Below are 20738 nucleotides of genomic sequence, written 5' to 3'. Positions count from 1 at the left end.
CATCTTCGGCGCTTTTAATTATAAAAAAAATCTCTATTCCACAAACTTAGTTAACATTTGTGCGAAACACACACAACAAGTTTTTTAAATCAATTACAAACACAAAGACCCCATGCAGCTTCAGTGATCTATGTATAACACTTAATGAATTCCCCTTTAACTGTTCCAATTCAATAACAAAATCCAAATAAAACCAGAAACCCCTTTTCAGAGGTGTGGTCCAGCACACGGCACTCTCACTGGTAAAGCACGGATACTCTGTTCCCCTTTTCAAACAGTAGATTTGAATTCCTTCCAGAAAGCAATTATCTCTGTTAAATTACCAAGCAGTCTAGAAACAGATTTTAAAATGAAGATAGAGAGAAATACTTCTTTCAACCTGTGCAGTTAAAACCAGTCCAAAACTCAAAGCGGAAGAAAAAACTCCCAGAGCCAGGGCCCAGCTCAACCCACACACTGACATCACTGATGTCATGTGATAAGACAAAAACATTTCTTCAAGGGACACTCCCACGATACAGCATTACAGACTTCAACCTCCAAACAATGAATCCAATATCCAGCTAACCAACCTTATACTCTTTTCGAGCACTAATGAAAGAAAATAAACTAATGATCAAATATTTAAACTGTCATCTCAAAATCAGTAAGGGAGTAAGTGCTCGCAGTAAGTGTTCACAGCTGTACATAATTTATCACAATAAAGCTATGAGACTTCCACCTCTATAACTCTCCTGTTGCCAGTGAGGTACAGTCCCGATTCTCAGGAATACTTAATTTTCAAACCGAAGAATTGCGCTCATAATGTACTTAGTGAATTTAAAGTTAAATCTTCTGATCTTAGTGCATCGTCCCACTAACCAAGCATGATGTCTCTCAGGCATGAATCACTACTGCTTTTTAAAAGCAGGAACCAGACATCATGACCTTTGAGAGGGAGGAAGGAGGTGCTTCCTCCCTCTCCAGTAGGTCTGGATAGCGCATAGGCTCCAACAATGTGCTTGCCCGTGTATAGATCAATTTAAAGTCCTACTCTGAAGTTTCATCATCATCCTTTGGATGCAAGGTGACACTTCATTCAAGTTTTTCTTGTCTATAATTACCAACGGTCTGTGACCTGTATCTATAAGCAAAGTAGGTAGGTCATACACGTAACCTACTTAAACTCCGGTTCTTGACTCTGGTGCATCGCCCTCAAATTCCAGCTAGGGAAAGGTAGAAAGTTGCTCATATCACCACACACTCCTTCATGGAGAAGACCGTAGGACATCTGAGGATGTGATTCTGGACACTCAGGTGGCTCTCTGTAATATGGACCGTAGAGGGTTTGCCACATGATCGCAGTTTGCTCTGCCCTTCTCAATCTGGCTGTACAGAAAGGAGAGCCCCTACAAAAGGATTAACTGGAGGAGGGGCACTCCTCGGAAGATGAAGATGAGGAGGTGCAGGAACCCTCGGGGGATGCTGAGGGACAATATCAGCCTGCTGATGCAGTGGAGGAGGGAAGATGTGGGAGGTGAGCCCCATATATCCTAATAGCGGAAAGGTTCTGAGACGAGTAAAATGAAGTCAAATCGTCAGGAGACATCTGGTCTAGCTCTTCAAGTCATTTTGTGCATTCTGAGGGAACAGCCGAGCTGTTGCTGAGAAGATGGGTCCTGCATTCACACTTGGATCATGACTCACTAAGATTAAATCGCAGCTGTGGTCATTGGTGTCCTGGCAATGCACTCATTTTGTAAACTTAAAGTCCCCCAAGGAAGTACAGGGGTGTGAGGTGAGGCTCGATGCTTCCTACGCTATGTAAGGATGCCGTGAAGGGATTCAGACCAGTTCAGGTGCATGTCTTGTTTTAGGACACCCAGATGAGCAGAGAGTCACATTGCTGATGAGCCCTCCTCAGTCACTGCTATCCCATGAGAACTAAAGGGTAAGAACTCACCCATCATGCCCTCTAAATAAAGAATTACACACATCTCCATGACAACACACAAGGGTCCAGTAACAAATTGCACTGAGGTTGACATTACATGAAGGGTGAAGCTCCCTACTTTTGAGGCTGTAAACCTTTTTCCTCTGGGTTGCTGACAATCCTGCATTGTCTGGTGAAGGCAGGTGGGCTGGAGAGAGTGATATGTGTGCACTGGATTAGTGTTTAAATATGGCGCCAGAACCTTCGAATCTGCCAGCTGGTGAATCTGCTGCCAGTTCACCTGGAGAGTAGGAGGGGGGGATTGGGGAGGGGCAAGGAAGGGGGGTGCACCACAGCTGTACAGAATGAATTAAGTTCCAAATGCAGCAGCTGGTGTGGAATCCCACAATTCTGACCAGTGGGGAAGACACCCCTGGTGCCACCTCCTTTTGCTTGAATGCCGGAATTCGCCGGCCATTGGCATTTTCCTTTCCCGGTGGCAGCGCACCCAACCCATGAGTTTCTTGGTGGTGCGAGGAAGATGCAATGGGAAATCCCATTGGAAAGCGGAGGGAAGAGAGAATCCCGCTGCCAGTGAACGGTGAGTAGGCAAGAAACATGTGGGGACCTGAAAATTCAGCCTGCAGTCACAAAAGCAGTGAATTCTGCCTATAATCTTCAACTATATACAGTTCCTAAGTTAGCATAAAACATGCTGCTGCTCCTGTCATGCACATTGGATACTTACTCACCTCTACCTGTTCCCTCATAGACTCTTACAATGTGACTCTGTACATCATGCAGCAGGCAGTGCTATTCTCCAGTGCCACATGAATCCTTGCTCTGTCAAACACCTTTACATTACAATTGCATCAGGCACATAACACAGCAAAGGACTTACTGAAGAGATTATACACAATGGGAAATGAGTGATGAGCAGGTATCTGTTACACTTGGATGACCTGGCTGCACTGCATCAGATGGAAGAACCATTCACCAGATGAGGCTTTCAGAAAAGCAAAATGTATTTATAGATGTGCCAATTATATACAGTGAGTGTTCACCCAAACCACCACTGTGCTCTCTGCATTTCTTAATATTCCTAATCCTACTGGAACGTCAAGGTGCATTCCCAATATCCGGAACTGAGGTGGATGCAGCCAGTTGACTGCTATGCCCTGTTGCCTGAGGTTTCTTTGGAGGGCACCGTCTGGAGGCTCGAGGTGAGAAATCCCTGGCCGTTTGAGTCTCCTGCTGTTGGGAAAGTGCACCCACCTTCGCCGGAGCAGCTGGAGTTGCTGTGGTCCCGGGCAGAGGGGGCGGAGCAGTTGGAGAGTCCTGTCTGGATTAGCCCAGGATTTCCAGCTGATGCCCCTTCTCCCTGTGGGAGCCTGAGGGACCCTCCGTGATTCCAACAGGAGAAAGGCTCCTGGAGAGTGGTTAAGGTGCCCCATCCCCCTCTTGTCTAGCCAGTGATGGATTTTACTCATGGATAGAGCAATGTTGTTCAGGACCGAGAGCACATCTGGCACAACCACTGGGTAAAAGTCTGCACAGCTGATGCCTCCCTTTCAATGGTCACTCAATGAGCTCACATGCTGGGGTCATGAGATCAGACTCCTCCATCCTCTGTTCTAATCTGCTGATGGCTTTTGATAACACTGTCTACGACACCCCTCACAGCATTTGGTGCGCTAACAACTCTGAGGGCCGATTTCAAGATCTGCAAATTGGACTCGCATTGAGCAGGAGATTTCCCTCCAGCAGTCCTCAGACTGTCAGAGACAATGACTGTCACTTCCTCCACCTGCTATAGACCCATTTCTGTGCTGAGGGTTTGCCTCTTTGGTGGGTTATCACCAGCCACAACGAGTTCTGGGCTGCTGAGAGTGAATGTTTATATGGGTGTGGAACCTCAGCCCGCTACGATAATGGCAGGGCGGACAAATCCCAGGCCACCCTGCCACTTATACTGAGTTAAAACTCTGGTGATTTGGCGTGACAATTCATGATGGACCCAAAACCTTTTCATCTCTCGACCTGGCTGTCATCATCAGTGTAGAGTTTATCAAGTTATACACACACCTGAACAATGCATCTGTGACTATCTCAGTCCAATATTGGGTTAACAATCATGATGTGCTACACAGATCTCCTGTTGATCCTTAGAAGGATACTGAGGGATAGAAGTATAAGAATACCATGATGTTCAGTGCCACAGGCGACAACGCTGGCTCTCTGCCATGTGAAGGTAATTTGAGCTCGGCTTGTCCAACCTTCCTTCAGGGTAACATTGTCCCCCTGGGCAGCTCTGCTTACACTCCTCTCTGAGGCCTCTTGATCCTTCAGCATCGCCGGCTGTGTATGCAGTTGGCAAGCTGGTTGCTGCGACCTCTGATCAGCTGTTCTCCACTCCCTCATTCTCCTTCCCTCATCCTCACTTGAGGAACCTCCTCCAGAGTGCACTATTCCCACAATCTCTGTACCACTTTTTGTTTCAGCCGTCCCTATGCTGGAACCTCCTTGTGTGAAGCCTCACTTCGAAATGCCTCCCTTCAGCTGAACCCTTCAGTGGCTCAATGTCAGAGATTTGCTCAGTGCTGAGGAAACAATTTCTTCATTCCTCATGCAGTCTCAGCTTCAGCCTCCAACCCCTCATTGTGCTGCTCAGATACTGTCACTTAAACCACCATTGTGCTCCTTCAATAATCCAGTCATGATCATCTCATATCTGTCAAGACTGTGTGACCACAACTCATACAGGCAGCGAGAAATCACGGGGAATTGGCAATTGAATTGCCACAATTATTTTATAATGTTGTAAAGTCCCTTCAAGAGATAACTGCATGATTGCCGAGCCTCAAGAAATGAATCCACAACATGTTTACCACATCCCTTATGAGCGATTGGTGCCTTTGTCTTGTACAGTAAATATGCACAAGGTATTATATCATTATAACAACACAGCACATAATAGGCCTATACTGAAAGGCAGACAGACCTGCGACTTTCAACCCAACTCCTCTTTTGTAATATTTGAGTAGAGTGTGATGAAATTGGAGATTGTCTCAATGTTGCCAGGCCTGATTGTATGGCAGCAATAGAACATCATTCACCCATTGTGCAAATGTAATATTCTCTCTTTAAAATATGGACATCATCAATACAGGTGGAGTTGGAAGCAGGTTCCCATTTAGAATCAATCCCAATGAAAGGATGGAATTTTACAAATTTAAAATACCTTGGATTTGTGAATTCAGAAATGAAAGTGTGAAGTTAGCTTTGACAAAATATTAAAGCAGTATACTTGGATATAAACTTGTTGACAGAATGATGTGGCAAAATATTTTGAAGATTTTTTTTAAAAGCTGGAAAGATCATATTGACAGAAATCCATTTAGCACGAGAATAAAGGCAATTTTATATTTTGTTCTCTTAGCAGAAACTCTCACTCTTCCTGTCACAAGTTATTTTTCTCAAATTAACATGCCCTGTTGAAAAAGCTGTTGGGACAGAAACTTACATGCAGTTGGGCAATTGCTTACGCATTCCGCTATCGTCATAAAGCTGTTTGCATTTCCCTTACAGCCTCCGTATATAAATTGCTCACAGGCGTTTGTGATTTGATTGTAAAAATAACGGAGATTATATGCCCGACATGGTCCCACTTCACGTGGCAGAGAGCAGACTGGATTGACTGGAAAAATAAAAATCGTTACATGTAACATCTGTAGAATGACATAATAATTAATTTAATACACAGAGATCTTGGTTAAAACTAAATTAATAACATGAGGGGCAAGATCTATTGGAGTGTTACGCCTGAAAGGTGGCAAGGCATGGATTGTAGAAGCCAGGGGATCCCTCTTCTGGGATCTACCCAGTTTGCCACGACTTGGGAGCTATAACAGGATCGCATGAGACATCACAATCTGAATCCTGCCCATTGCGGGCAGGATCACTATCTGGCAAATCTGCACCTTATATTGAGAAAACTAGTCTCACTCTATTATGCACTTGCTGGATCTACTGAGGGCCTGGAATCTAACCCCTTTTCCTCAGAGACCTCGGGCGAGCGCCGTTCAGTGCTGGTCCCCACAAATACAGAGCAAATGGAATGGCACTTGTTGAGGTTTCCCAAAGGAACAGAGGCTCCCAGATGGGCAGAGTGGCACTCTGGAACAGCAGGTGCCACCTTCGCATCTTCGCACTGCCAGCCTGGCATCCTGCTAATGCCACCTGGGTGGCAAGCACTGATATGGTACCCAGGTGGCACTGGTCAGTGGCACTGCCACGCTGGTAGTGCCTGGCTGACATTTTTCCAATGATGGGGATTGGGCCCAGGATGCCCTACTTGTGTGGGTGTGGGGTGGGGTGTGGGGTGTGGGGGTGGTGGGGGGTGGGGGGGGGGGGGGGTTTGGGTGGGGGGGGGGGGGGGGTTGGTGGGGGGGGGGGGGCAGCTGTGGACCCCTCAGAGGTGAATTGGGTCTTTGGAGGGTTTTGGGTTGATTGTTAGGGATGCCATCTTATAATAGCATCCCAATCTTTACCTGTACTGAGGAGCTCCGATGAGCGAAGCTCCTCAGTGCAGGAAATGGGAATAAGTGCGGCCTCGAAGGGGAGTTCCCTGCTGAGCCTGCAAATTGCAACACAGTCCTGATAGAGAGTGGGGTGTTCCTTGACACCGGATAAACGTGCTTGTCACAGGATTCCAATTTGGTTCGATCGCACCACATTGAAATCAAAACCATGACTGGTGAGTAAACTCCCTCCAGCACTTAGTGCCAAAAATGAGCACCATTATTAGAAAATGAATCTTGTTATTCCTGGCTCCCTCGCTGTCTTATTCACCCAACTTGCATCTTAGCTGCTCGTCGCGAACAGAGGGGAGATATTTATAAACACTCCCTCACCACTCACTCCCAGTCTACACACAAACATGACAGCGTGTAAACCTGCTTCCCTCTTTGGCGATGCCAACCTGATCAGACTTCTAGACGCTGTTGATGAGAGATGGGGAACCCTGTTCCCCTGACGTGGCTGTAAATCTAGCCACAGGGTCAGCAATGCCCCCTGGGAGGCAGTGGCAGCTGCAATGAGTGTGGGCAGTGTGACCAGGGGGACCACCGTCCAATGTAGGAAGAAGACAATTAACCTCCAACAAGCTGCAATGGTAAGTTGCCACCTCTGTCCTGGCATCAGTTCCGCCTGCCACCCCTCAATTCCCCAAACCCTCCCCCCAATCCACTGGCTGACACCTCCTAACCCCAACATCCGATCTTCAAGCTTGTTTCCGTCTGGCACCCACCAGCACAGCCCTTTCATGTCCAGATGCAGTGCCCTCACATGCCACCTACTATAGACCTCCCTGACCCATCAAACTTGCAGCTCACAATGTCCTCTCTTTGTCCCCGTAGGACAACGTGGTCCATTTTAAGAGGGAAAGGGCAAAGACGGGGTGCTGGGGCGGAGGTGGTGGTGTAGACCAGAGAACTTAGTCCTCACCTCCTATGAGGAATGTGTCCTGGAGATCACGGGGCTGTCCAAGGGGAGAGCAGTGACCAACAGCAAGATTGGCCTGCACCAGAGAGGTGAGGATCCATTGCACCTTCACCCAGATGACCTGTCTCAAGTGAGCTGTTGATGTCCCACCAAACTAACCTTCCATTTCACTGAGCACATGTCCATTGTCTTGCAGCTTCACCATCTAATAAGGCCAGGCCCTCTCTTAAAAGTTTGCATTCTCAGGTTGCAGAGGTGCAGAAGGAAGCGAACACTGAAGGGTGACACCAGTACCAGCTGGGAGATTTCGTACTCGTGATGGTCTTCCGGAGGAAACACTGCCTGGTACCTCATTGGGAAGGCCCGCATCAGGTGCTGCTGACCAGCCAAGCTGCCGTGAAAGTCGAGGGGCGACCTTTGTGGATCCATGCCACTCATGTCAAGCGGGCACCAACCACGGACAAAAGTGCCAGAAGCTGAACCTTGACTGGACCATCGAGATGGTGACTCTAATACTGATGTTCTTCTGCTCGACCCTTATCGGGGCATGGATTGATAATTCTGCGGTCCAAAAGATGCAGGCCATTGCCTCACAGGGGAACCGGACCAATTGTTGGATTTATACTCATTTTCCTACAAACCCTTCCTCCTCAGAGTTGAAATTTCTGGCCTCCCCTTGGATTTTGCGTTGTCCCAAGGTAGTACAGGGGCACTTATCCGTCATGCACCCACTTGGGGGCGGCAGCTCACTTCTGTGGTTGTCAAGGGGTCAGCCTGGCTATGCGTTAGAAGGAATTCTACACAGGGCAGTACAAGGGTGGGTGATTTATCATTAAGTTCCTGTGTCTATCTTGCTGATTATGATTACGGGAAGCTCAATTCCACTTCAACAACTATTCAGGCCCAATGACATCCTTTTCGGAATGCGAAAGGAATGAGTTGACATGCCTAACCCAGGCACCTTCCCGTGAGGCCAATCTCTCATATACTAAACAGAATGGATGTGACTGTCAGCGGGCGTACAATCTGACCCTGGGGAACTCCACAATCATCTGAGCCTCTAATATCAAGGGAAGGATTGGGTCCTGTAATTATCAAAACACTGCCAGAACCATACCCTTTGGTACCCGACCCTTGTTCGCAATAATTCCGACTGGCTTTGTGGGAATAGTGCCTCCAAGACACTTCCCATTGATTGGACCGGGACCTGCACTATTGGCAAAATTATCCCCGAGGCATTTGGGGTCAAACACCTTGCTATTCACTCCCTCCATAACCACCTGGGACCTCCGGCGTGACCGAAAAGATCAATCTCGAATCTACTAGTTACTCTTAATTCCGGGTTTCACCAGTTGTACGGGCCCTAATCCCAGGTCTGGGAGTCTCGGAATTAGAAAGGGCTATCATTAACATCTTTTCCACTATGGAAATCATTGAGAACAGAACCATGGATGCCACCCAGGGTTTGCAATCAGAAATTCAGTCCCTTACTATAGTGGTACTCCAAAATCGAATGACACTTAATTTCCTATTGGCAGCGCAAGGGGGAGTCTGTGCAGCCATCAGCGAATCTTGTTACTTTTATGCCAATGAGGACCAAAGAATCGAGACGGACGTGCGCGACAGACAGGAACAAGTTTGTCTTCTCGATTGTGTGGCTCAAGAAAAGCCTTTTGATTGGTGGGGATGGCTCCCTGATATTGGAGGGTGGTTTGGGGGATTTCTAAAGACGCTCCTCAAGTATCTCGGGATAGGCCTTGCCCTTCGTAACCTCCTCTGCATAATCATACGGATCCTCCTTTGTTGCGTTTGCTCTGGCTACTGATTAAGGACACTGAAAGCCCCAGCTAATGATCCAGCAGCCCAGCTCCTTCTCCTCCTCAATGATCAGAAACTTATAGACATGGGAGCCCGACAGCGAGGGACGACAGAGCTTGAGTAAAATCCAACATTGTCCTTGAAGGACAAAAGGGGGAAAGTGTGGAATCCATTAATATAACTGATCCTGTGCAATGGTCATGATTATATGGTTTCTGGGAAAGGGCCATCAGCAAAAATGAAATCCAAGGAAATAACTGATTCTTGATAATGACGCAAGGTCTGTGGAGATAGGAAGATGAGAGTAATCATAACATGGATGCCTTTTTCTGTAAACTATCATTGTTTGCAGGTCAAAGGGAAGATAAGGAAGCAGAGGGGGAGGGAAAGAGCTAGTGTTTCTATTGGTCCAACTGCCCTGTTTTCTATTGCTTTCTATTGGCTGGAATTACTATCCTTTCATTAGTCTAAAATGAAAGTTTAACTGTGATATTATTAGTATATGTGACGATCAATTGAAGGCTTAAAATGTATCTGTCAATTCTATTGGTTAAATCAAGCTATAAATGTTTCTGCTTACGTGAATAATTTAAAGAAAGGCAGTGCATCGCACTGCTTTAGCTCTCCGTGTGCACATGACAATAAAGTTTGATGAAAGAGCTCCTGTGTCAGCCTTGTAATACTTCAACAACATCATAAGTAATAAATGCAGGAGTTGGCCATGTGACTGCTTGAGTATGCTCCGCAATTCAATAAGATCAGGGCTGATCGGACTGTGGCTTTAACTCCACTTTTCTGACTGCCTCCACTGAACCCTCCATGCCCCCACCCCTCCCTTAACATCACCCTCAACTCCTTTTTGATCAAAGCCAATCCAAAGTATCGTTGAATAGATTCAATGGGCAGGGTGCTCCATCCCAATCAGGTGTAGCCACTGATGCATCCCACTGAAAGCGGCAGAGAGCACGTGCCGGATCCAATTCCTGGACCAAGGTAAAAGCAGTCAACATCCTTCCCATCTTTATTTTGGTGTGTTGGCCTGTGGCACAATGACAATGAACTCACTGTGGGCTGCTTCTTCCATTCACCCTTCTAATCTGCTGATGGATTCTGATATGCCCATGCCTGTCTGGGAGGATCCAACATATCAGGAAGGGATGAGTCCACATGCTCATCATCTGTCTTGGATTCAGCAGAAGCCTGCCCTCCAGACTTCTTCCGAGTGACGGTGACTTTGGATGTCCCCACCTCTACCATGCTATGGACCCTATTTGGTGCTGGGTTCACTAGGTGGTGAACCCTGAGGCTGCTCCAGAACTAGGTCCCACCAAAGTGTGTGTCTCTGCACTGGTGGGGCTGCGATGTGAACACACTGACAATTATCATGGGTCCTCGGCATCCACATCCAAGGTAATGTGGGGGATGGGAATGATGGACTGGGACTCTTCCTTTTCCTGCTAGTGTCTATTCAGGAGAGAAGTGATAATGAGTGATTGGCTGCATCATCACCAACATTATAAAGCATTCACAGTTTCTTTGGGTGATCGTGGAGACATTGAGGGGTCCTCACTGGCACAATCTTGGTACTCTCTGGCCAGCGCTGCCTGCATGTAGGCAGCACGGTAGCATTGTGGATAATTGCTTAATTGCTTATAGCATAATTGCTTCACAGCTCCAGGGTTCCAGGTTCGATTCCGGCTTGGGTCACTGTCTGTGCGGAGTCGGCACATCCTCCCCGTGTGTGCGTGGGTTTCCTCCCACAGTCCAAAGATGTGCAGGTTAGGTGGATTGGCCATGATAAATTGCCATTAGTGACCAAAATTTCCCTTAGTGTTGGGTGGGGTTACTGGGTTATGGGGATAGGGTGGAGGTGTTGACCTTGGGTAGGGTGCTCTTTCCAAGAGCCGGTGCAGACTCAATGGGCCGACTGGCCTCCTTCTGCACTGTAAATTCTATGTAATCTATGTATTGCGAGTAGCCTCATCTCAGACTGGGATCTCTCTTTGCAATTATAAGTGATCTTATCTTGCATAAAGACATATGGACAGACTGTGAGCAGGATAGATGCCAAAGAAGATTATAAGGATGCCTGCTGAGTGGACCTCTGTAAAGGGGCGAGGACTTGGCTTGTGCAGTACGTGAGAATTGATGAAGATATGAAAGTGTCTGTGAGAGAATAATGGGTGCTATCCTTTATCGTGGTAGTGAGTGAAATCCATGTGGACTGTAAACCTGCAAATGACTGATGGGCTTGTGAGAGTGTGAGGAGAACGTTGAATTACCCTGGTGGACAGATCTGATCGTTCATCGGCTTCCTGTACTGGCTGGTGGATCTCCTCTGCAATGGGTTATCACTGGCTTTCCTGGTGCCCAACTTGCAGATGCAGGTGGTCGACTTTTTAGACCTCCAGTTCCCATCATGGGGAAAGATATGCTGGAGGATTGCCACCAGTGCATTTTTAAAAATTGATTCATGAGATGTGGGCATCACTGGCTGGGACAGCATTTATTGGCCATTCTTAATTCTCCTTGAACAGAGTGGTTTGCTGGGTCTTTCATTGTCACTGAGCTTCAGAGCAGCGGGATCTTTCTTCAGAGAGTCTTGTGCTGGTTATCACGAGGTATTCACATACCTCTGCAACTGGCCCACAGCAGACACCATCTCCCTGGCCCTACCTCATCCCTGGAGCATCTTGACAACAAGGACTCCAACATCAGATTCCTATTTATTGACTACAGCTCCGCCTTCAACACCATAACCCCAGCCAAGCTCATATCAAAGCTCCAAAACCTAGGACTTGGCTCCTCACTCTGAAACTGGATCTTCGACTTTCTGTCCTATAGACTACAATCAACAAGAATAAACAACATCTCCTCCACAATAGTTCTTAATACCGGCGACCCGAATGGCTGCATACTTACCCCCCTACTCTACTCCCTGTACACACCCAACTGCGTGGCAAAATTTGGTTCCAACTCCATCTCCAGCTTTGCTGACGATACAACCCTGATGGGTCAGATGTCGAACAACGATGCTTCAGAATACAGGAGGGAGATAGAGAACCTGGTGTAGTGGTGGAACGGCAACAATATCTCCCTCAATGTGAGCAAAACTAAAGAGCTGGTCATTGACTTCAGGAAGCAAAGTATTGTATACACCCCTGTCAGTCTCAATGGGGCTGAGTGGCAATGGTTGATAGCTTCAAATTCCGAGGTGTATAATCACCAAAAATCTGTCCTGGCCGACCTACGTCGACGTTAGCACCAAGAAAGCACAAGAGGCGCCTATACTTCCTCAGGAAACTAAGGAACTTGAGTGTGTCCACACTGACTCTACCAACTTTTACAGGTGCATCATAGAAAGCATCCTATTTAGCTGCACACAGCCTGGTATGGGAACTGCTCAGTTCAAGACCGTAATAAACTTCAGAGAGTCGTGAATACCCCTAGTCCATCACACAAACCCGCCTCCAATCCAATGACTCTATCTACATCTCCCGCTGCCTTGGGAAAGCGTCAGCATTATCAAAGTCTCCTCCCACCCGGCTTACACACTCTTCCAACCTCCATCGGATAGGAGATATAAAAGTCTGTGAACACGCGTCGTGAACAGATTGAGAAACAGCTTCTTCTCCGCTGTTACCAGTCTCCTAATGACCCTCATATGGACAGACCTGATTAATAGTACACTCCTGTATGCCTCACCCGAGTGTCGGTGTCTAGGTATTTACATTATGTACCTTGTGTGCTCCTGTTATGTATTTTCTTTTCATGTACGAAATGATCTGTTTGAATTGCTCGCAGAAATATACTTTTCATTGTACCACGGTTACATGTGACCAATAACCAAATCCAAATCCAATCACTTACCTCACTTTCTGCACTGACAAGGGTAGCAGGACCAGGGAGTCCAAGTGGCAATGCCAGAGTGCTCAAGTGGCACTGCCAAGGTGTCAGCCTGGCAATACCAATGAGCCTGGGTGCCAGCAAAAGTGCCAGGGTATCACTCTGCCCACAGTCTGACCACCGAGACCTCTGATGCTGGCAGGATGCCCCAGCTGCCGTTACGCCTGGTTCACGTTTGTATGGACCATGTTAAACAGCACAATGGAGAGGTCACCTGAGCACGGGCCTTCGTTCCCAGACGTCGGGAGAACCGGGCACCGACTCATGTAAAGAGCCGAAGGCTCACATAATTATGTAATCTGTATCTCGCCCAAGGTGAGTGCGAGATCCAGACTGTGACTTCTCCGAAGGTCGCAAATCTCGTGAGAGGCCTCTCATGAGAATTAACGGCCTCGCCGCAATCACCGAGCCGGGCATGACGAGGCCATTCGATTGTATCTCTGATCTCTGTGTTAAAACAGGAGGTTGTGGTAAAGTTGAATCCAGCTAAGATTCAATTCCAAGACTTGTTACTTTGAGTCCTGGCTTTGTCCCTCAAAGTTCGTTCAGAAGGATTTTTCTGTGGATGACAAATGTTTTAATCATTGCTATTTAAAACAACTGAAAATAATCTTAAATTCCACTTGTTAGAATATTCTGAACTAATTACCTGTCTGCACAATGTCAATCTGCGGAGCCAGCAGTATAGATGCTGCAGATCACAGTGAGAAGCTGAAACTCCATGATTGGACAGAGTGGGTTGAGTTGTTCCACTGTTGATTTTCTCGCTGTGACCTTGTGACTTCAGTCTCCTCCGGATCAGCGGAATGAAGTGGACTCTTCACTCTCTGATTGAACCTGGTACATTTATAGCGGGTGTTCCAGCCACTGCACTCTGTCTGACTCAGAGATGCGCCAATGTGACTCCAACTGGAAAACCAAAGGCGTCAACCTTAACGATGTTATCAGTTCATCAAACCAAAAAAGGGCAAGTCAGTGATGCATATAACTCCCACAATGTTTAATATTCCTGGTGCATGTTTTATATCACTGCAAAATAACAAAATAATTCACCCAAATAGATATTTTTGCTCTGTACTATTATGCACCCACAGTAAGTATGGCTATTCATTTCAGTTTGAAGTTTAAGTCATTTTTGAATATCCCTGTCACTTAATCTGACAGCTGGAAAAACCCAACAACAGTGTGGACATGTGAAAACAAGCAGTTTGAAAGGTTATGTGAATTAGGCTGCAGAAATAACACACAGTTTCTGTGTTTGTATTGGTCTTATGTACAGAAAGGGCATCTAACACTAAAAGTGTACCCACTGGTGGAGCTAGCCTCAAAATGGGTTCTTGAATTTATAAGGGGCCAGGGTTTAGAGAACACCAAGTATATCATAGAGTTCACCTGACCGACAACCTTTAATAGATTTGGTTATGAGGAGCACAAGGGTCTACTCACCAGATGTGATGCAAGAGAGATCTTAAGTATTTTTAAACAAAACAATGTTTATTCTAAGAATCCAGTTAACATTTTATAAACACACATTCAACATCTTATCAACTACCAACACTGATATCCCCCCCGCTCCCAGCCAAAGATACAGTACTTTATAGGTAACCCTTAGTAAATTTCCGAACAACATCCATAAGCCAAACACCCTTTTTCCCGACAAAAAACAGTAGGTTTTGCATCCTTAAAAAAAACAGGTATGACTTTCAAATCATCAAGTGATCTGGAGACATTATTTAGCATACAGAGAGAGCGAGGAGAGACCCAAATATATCTTCTTGGTTTGGATACAGCTCCCCCAACTGAAAACCGCGAAAGTAAAACTCAGAGCAAAAAAACAGCTTCCAGCTTCAAATGAAAGCAAAAAAAGCAGAGCCAGAGACCAGCTCCACCCTCCCAATGACACCACTGCAGCCACTTAAGAAGACGAACATTTCTTAAAGTGAAATTCCCATGACAATATTTTTCTAATGTAAGAAACAATATTCCATAGCTTTAAACACAAGGGGGTAGAAATTGGTCTCAGATGGGGCTGAGCAGCCAAATGAGTGATGTTGGAGTGGTGGTTAGCACTGCTGTCACTCACTGCCAGGGACCTGGGCTCAATTCTGGCCCTTGGGTGACTGTCTTTGTGGAGTTTGCCACTTTGTCCCCATGTCTGCATGGGTTTCATCTGGGTGCTCCTGTTCCTCCCACAGGGCAAAGATATGCAGGTTCGGTGATTGGCTATGCCAAATTGCCCCCTAGTGTCCAGGAATGTACAGGTTCGGTACGGCGGAAGGGCGGAGGTGTGGACTAGGTTGGGTGCTCTTTCGGAGGGTCAGTTCAGATCTTTTGGGCTAAATGGCCTTCTTCTGCCCTGTAGGATTCTGTGGTTTTATTGAAGCAGTATTGTTATATCTATTTTCCCATATTCATTTTCATTGCAGTCTTTTGGTTGAAGATCAGGCAAGTGTATATGACTGATCTGGAGTCACTACTCTGCAACATAGTCAGTGTCAAATGTCGACACCAATTACGTGGAGGTGATGATGTGTCAATAGTTACAATAGTTACAGATATTATACCATTTCAAAGATTAACTGGGCATTTATACCAGAGTAGGGCATTGGTGTCATGATGAGAATAATAAGAAAGCACTGTTCACTGAAAAGCTGTGGAAACCAGGAGACCTGACTCTAATTCTACACAGTATCAAAATTCATTTAGCTACTTTATACAGAAAGTGGTGAAAGATTGGATCAGGTTTCCAAGAACACAGTGGAGACGAATAGTATTGGAAAATTCAGGGTATAGTATATTGGTGAAAGGAGCAAATCATTGGTAGAAAAATGCAGAAGAGTAACATTCAAATATAACATTTCTGTTCAAGCAGGTAAGGAGACAGGAAGTCAAATATCTGTCATTGGGCAGGTGCTAGAAACCATTTTTAAAGAGGTAGTAGTGAGGCAGACAAAACAATCACAACACAGATAAGCAGAGACAACATGGTTTTGGGAAGGTAAATTGTGTTTGACAAATGTGACAAATGAGGTTGTAACAAAGGGTAAGCTAGTAGATGTATTGTATTCACATTTCCAAAAGACATTTGATAAGATTCCACATGAAAGTATATAGGATATAGGACTAGTTAAGTTCTGGAAGAAGAAAGTTGAGATAAATGGTCATTTTCAGGTTGGCAAATGTCACTAACAGAGTTGCACCATGCTCAGTCCTGTGGATTCAAATAATTTGACCTATAACACTGACTTTGATAAAGGGGCCACATTTCTCATCGCCAAATTTGATGATGAGGGGAAAATGAATAGGAACTAAGTGACATTGATACAAAGTGACATGAATAGGATAAATGGAGAGGTTCAGTAGACTGGGACTGTACTCTTTGGAATTTAGAAGGATGCGGGGGAGGGTCTAACAGAAACATATAAAATTATGAAGGGAATAGATAGGATAAATGCGGGCAGGTTGTTTCCACTAGCGGGTGAAAGCAGAACCAGGGGCAAAGCCTCAAATAAGGGGAAGCAGATTTAGAACTGAGCTTAGGAGGATCTTCTTCACCCAAAGGGTTATGAACCTATGGAATTCCCTGCCCACTGATGCAGTTGAGGCTCCTTCACTAAATATTTTCACGGTCAAGATAGACAGTTTTTTGAAGCATAAAGGAATAAAGGGTTATGGTGTTCAGGCAGGAAACTGGAGCTGAGTCCACAAAAGATCAGCCATGATCTCATTGAATGGCAGAGCAGGCTCGAAAGGCCAGATGGCCCATTCCTGCTCCTAGTTCTTATATTCTTTTGTTAGTAACAAAATTGGCAGATGGAGCACAATATGGGAAAATGGGAGGTTGTCCACTTTGGCTGGAAGAATGTAACAGCAGAGTATTAATTAACTGGAGAGAGACTGCAGAATGGTGCAGAGGCGCCTGGGTGTCCTTGTGCATGAATCACAAAATGTGAATGTACTGGTACAACAAGTAATAAGGACGGCGAAATGGAATTTTGTCCTACACTGCAAGCCAATGGAGTAGGAATGTCGATAATATTTGTTGCAACTGTACAGGGATTTGGTGAGGACCACCACTCGAGGGCAGAATGTGAGGCTGCTGGGAGTAGGAAGTGAGGGGGGCACAGCTAATTCACGTGTGAGGAGGGGGGGGGGGGGAGGGGAAAGGTCAGCTTCTCAACAACAGATTAAAACTACAGAATAAATTGTTGGTGGATTGATTGTGAGTTCAGCTTCCTGGTTACAAATGTTAGGAACTTTTTTTCAATATATTGTCTGTCATGTAGATGCATTAAAAGGCAAACTCAACATAATTAGTGTAACAGAGAGAAAGTCCATGATGGTAGACAGATTTGCAGTGATGAATGGCCCTTTGAGGTTAATAGAGGACAGTTCCACTGTAACAGGGGAAAGCCAGTGTTCATTTCAACTGGTCAAGGTTAATGAAGGGTGGATCAAAAGTTCCCAAAGGCAAGGCAAGGTTAATGGAGAGAGGGCAGAGGGTAATGAAGAAAGGGGATCTAATAGACAAACATTTGGACCAGTAATTCTTTCATGTCCATTTTTTTTTTGTTTTCCTTCTGAGTAAATAATGATTGAGGGAAATTTGCAGGATAATGGTATCCATAACCAGGGTCATTGTGCAACATTCCCACATCCATGGATGAATGAACCTCAAGGTGGAGTTGACCACAGTGAGACCAAGATATTGCTGATGCAAAGCTTATCGCTTCCCTTTACCCCAAACTGCTGAGTTCACAAGTAAGGGCCGCAAAGACTATGTTAAGATCGTTGCCTGATTTATATTGACACTTGCTCTTGCACAGCTGCAGAGGAACCTGACAAGGGGTCCAAGGGCAATGTCCCTGAATAGAACATAGAACATAGAACATTACAGCGCAGTACGGGCCCTTCGGCCCTCGATTGTTGCGCCAACCTGTGAAACCATCTGAAGCCTATCTGACCTACACTATTCCATTTTCATCCATGTGTCTATCCAGTGACCACCTTAAATGCCCTTAAATTTGGCGATTCTACTACTGTGCAGGCAGGGCGTTCCACACCCCTACTCCTCTCTGAGTAAGAAACTGCCTCTGACATCTGTCCTATAACTACTACCCTCAATTTAAGCTATATCCCCTCGTGTTGGTCATCACCATCCGAGGAAAGAGACTCTCACTGTCCACCTATCTAACCTTCTGACATCTTATATGTCTAATATGGTGTCACGTTGAACAACTTTTTCATGTTGTGCTTGACACGTAGTAATGCTTGTCTATTTCTCCTGAACAGCAATCCTGTTCTGTCTGTACTAGGTAAGACCTAGGTGCTACCTCTTTTAGAACTTTGACAAGATTTGGCCAACCAGCCTTCTGGATTTTGAATCTTCACAAAGTCCCCTTCGTAAAGCTTAGCTAGAGGCTTGGTATTTCTATTATAGACCTTTTGTTGATTCTTGTTTGTCTTTGTGATTCTTTCACGTATCTTTGATTTCTGATGATTTGTGGTCACATGGTTTTAGTCTTTCCCCATTATGTGCTGGAAAGTATAATAGGAAACAATGAAATGGCAGACAAACTGAATAGGTACATTGCATCAGTCTTCACGATGGAAGACACCGGTGGGATGCCTGGGCTCCAGAAGAACCAGGGGGCAGTGGTGAGTGCAGTGATCATTACTAAGGAGAAGGTTCTGGGAAAACCGGAAAGGTCTGAAGGTGGATAAACTCACCTGGACCAGATGGACTACACCCCAGGGTTCTAAAAGAGATAGCTTCAGGAGATAGTGCAGGCATTGGTGGTGATCTTTCAAGAAACACTGGAGGGAGGATGATCCCAGAGGACTGGAAAAATGGCTATGTAACACTCCTGTTTAAGAAGTGTGGGAGGCGGAAGATGGGATATTATAGGCTGGTTAGCCTGAATCATTATTAAAGAGGAAGAGAGCAGAGTACTGGAAGTGCATGATAAAATAGGACTGAGTCACCACGGCTTCGTCAAGGGAAGTGCAAAAGTCATGTCTGACAAATCTAGAGTTCTTTGAGGAATTACCAAGGAAGTTGTACAAAGGAGGACAGTGGAGAGATACTATTTAGATTTCCAGAAGACCTTTGACAAGGTGCTGCATCAGGGACTGTTACATAAGTTAAGAGCCCATGCATGAATAGAGGATTGGCTGACTGGCAGAAGGCAGGGAATGGTGATGAAGGGGGTCTTTTTCAGGATGGCAGCTGGTGACTAGTGGTGTGCCTCAGGGGTCGGTGCTGGGACCACAACGTTTCACAATATATATTAATGATCTGGAGGAAGGAACTGGAAGGCACTATTGCTACGTTTGCAGGTGATAATAATAATACTAATCACATATTGTCACATGTAGGATTCAATGAAGTTAGTGGGAAAAGCCCCTAGTCGCCATATTCCGGCACCTGTTCGGTAAGGCTGGTACGGGAATTGAACCCGCACTGCTGGCCGTGTTCTGCATTACAAGCTAGCTGGTTAGCCCACTGTGATACAAAGATCTGTAGAGGGGTAGATAGTATTGAGGAAGCAGGGGGGGGCTACAGAAGGACCTGGACAGACTAGGAGAGTGGGCAAAGAAGTGGCAGATGGAATACAATGTGGAAAAGTGTGAGCTTCTGCACGTTGGAAGGAGAAATGGAGACATAGACTATGTTCTAAATGGGAAGATGCTTAGGAAATCAGAAGCACAAAGATCTTGGGAGTCCTCACTCACGATTCTCATTAGGTTAACGTGCTGGTTCAGTCGGCAGTTAAGAAAGCAATGCAACGTTAGCATTCATGTTTGAGAAGGTACCCACATCCGGGGGGGGACCTCCACTGATGGACAGACCCGCGTTCGTGTGGTCACCGATTCAGCGGGCTGCACGTGATCTGGGTGGGGCCTACCTTCTTCCGCGCCGGCCCACTGTGTGGGTCGTCCATGTTGCTCGGGCGCCGGCTGTATGCGGCCAGCGCACGCATGTGCGGACCTGAGGCTGAAGTGCAGGGCACCGTATCGGCAGCAGGAGCTGTGCGCCGCATACTGGGGCCCGTGCAAGCCCCCTGAAAAACGGAGAATCACCCCGGACATTTTAGAAAGAGTCTGGAGTGATTCGCGCCCGGTTTCTTGCGGGCGTTGGGACATAGCCCATATTGGTGAATCCGGCCTAGTGTCAGTCTTTATGTTCTCTGCAAGCTTCCTTTCGTACTGGACTTTCCCCTTCTTAATAAATTCCCTTCGTCCTTCTTTGCTTGAATTCTAAACTGGTCCAATCCTAGGACCTAATATTTTTCATGGCCAATCTGTATGCTTCTTCCTTGTGTCGGATATTATTTCTAATTTCCTTTGAAAGCCATGCATTGGACCCTCTTACCCCCTTTACTATGTGCCAGACAGGAATGAACAGTTGCTGTAGTTCCCCCATGCGTTCCTTGAATGTTTGCAGTTGCCTAACCACTGTCATCCCTTTAAGTAACTCTCCCCAGCTATCAATGCCAACTCACACCTTGTATCTTCACAGTTCCCTTTGATAAGATTCAGCACCCTCGTCTCTGAATCAACTACTTCATTCTCCATCTTGATAAAAAATTGCAGCATG

At 46.0% G+C, this 20738-nt stretch overlaps 1 protein-coding gene across 1 annotated transcript in view; it reads right to left on the bottom strand.

The window, feature by feature from the left end:
- The window catches only part of LOC119965679 (BPTI/Kunitz domain-containing protein-like), an 80688-nt gene that overhangs the window by 6680 nt on the left and 53270 nt on the right, over positions 1-20738 (bottom strand). Inside the window, exons 3-4 of the mRNA XM_038796443.1 lie at positions 13788-13829; positions 5436-5609 (exon numbers count right to left, since the gene is read on the bottom strand). Of these exons, the coding sequence (XP_038652371.1) occupies positions 5436-5609; positions 13788-13829 (216 nt within the window). The remainder of the gene's footprint in view (positions 1-5435; positions 5610-13787; positions 13830-20738) is intronic.

The sequence above is a fragment of the Scyliorhinus canicula genome, chromosome 5 (genome assembly GCF_902713615.1).
Source record: "Scyliorhinus canicula chromosome 5, sScyCan1.1, whole genome shotgun sequence".
Classification (NCBI taxonomy): domain Eukaryota; kingdom Metazoa; phylum Chordata; class Chondrichthyes; order Carcharhiniformes; family Scyliorhinidae; genus Scyliorhinus; species Scyliorhinus canicula.
Note: the sequence above shows the minus strand (reverse complement) of the source record. Positions and strands in the feature narration are given on the sequence as shown.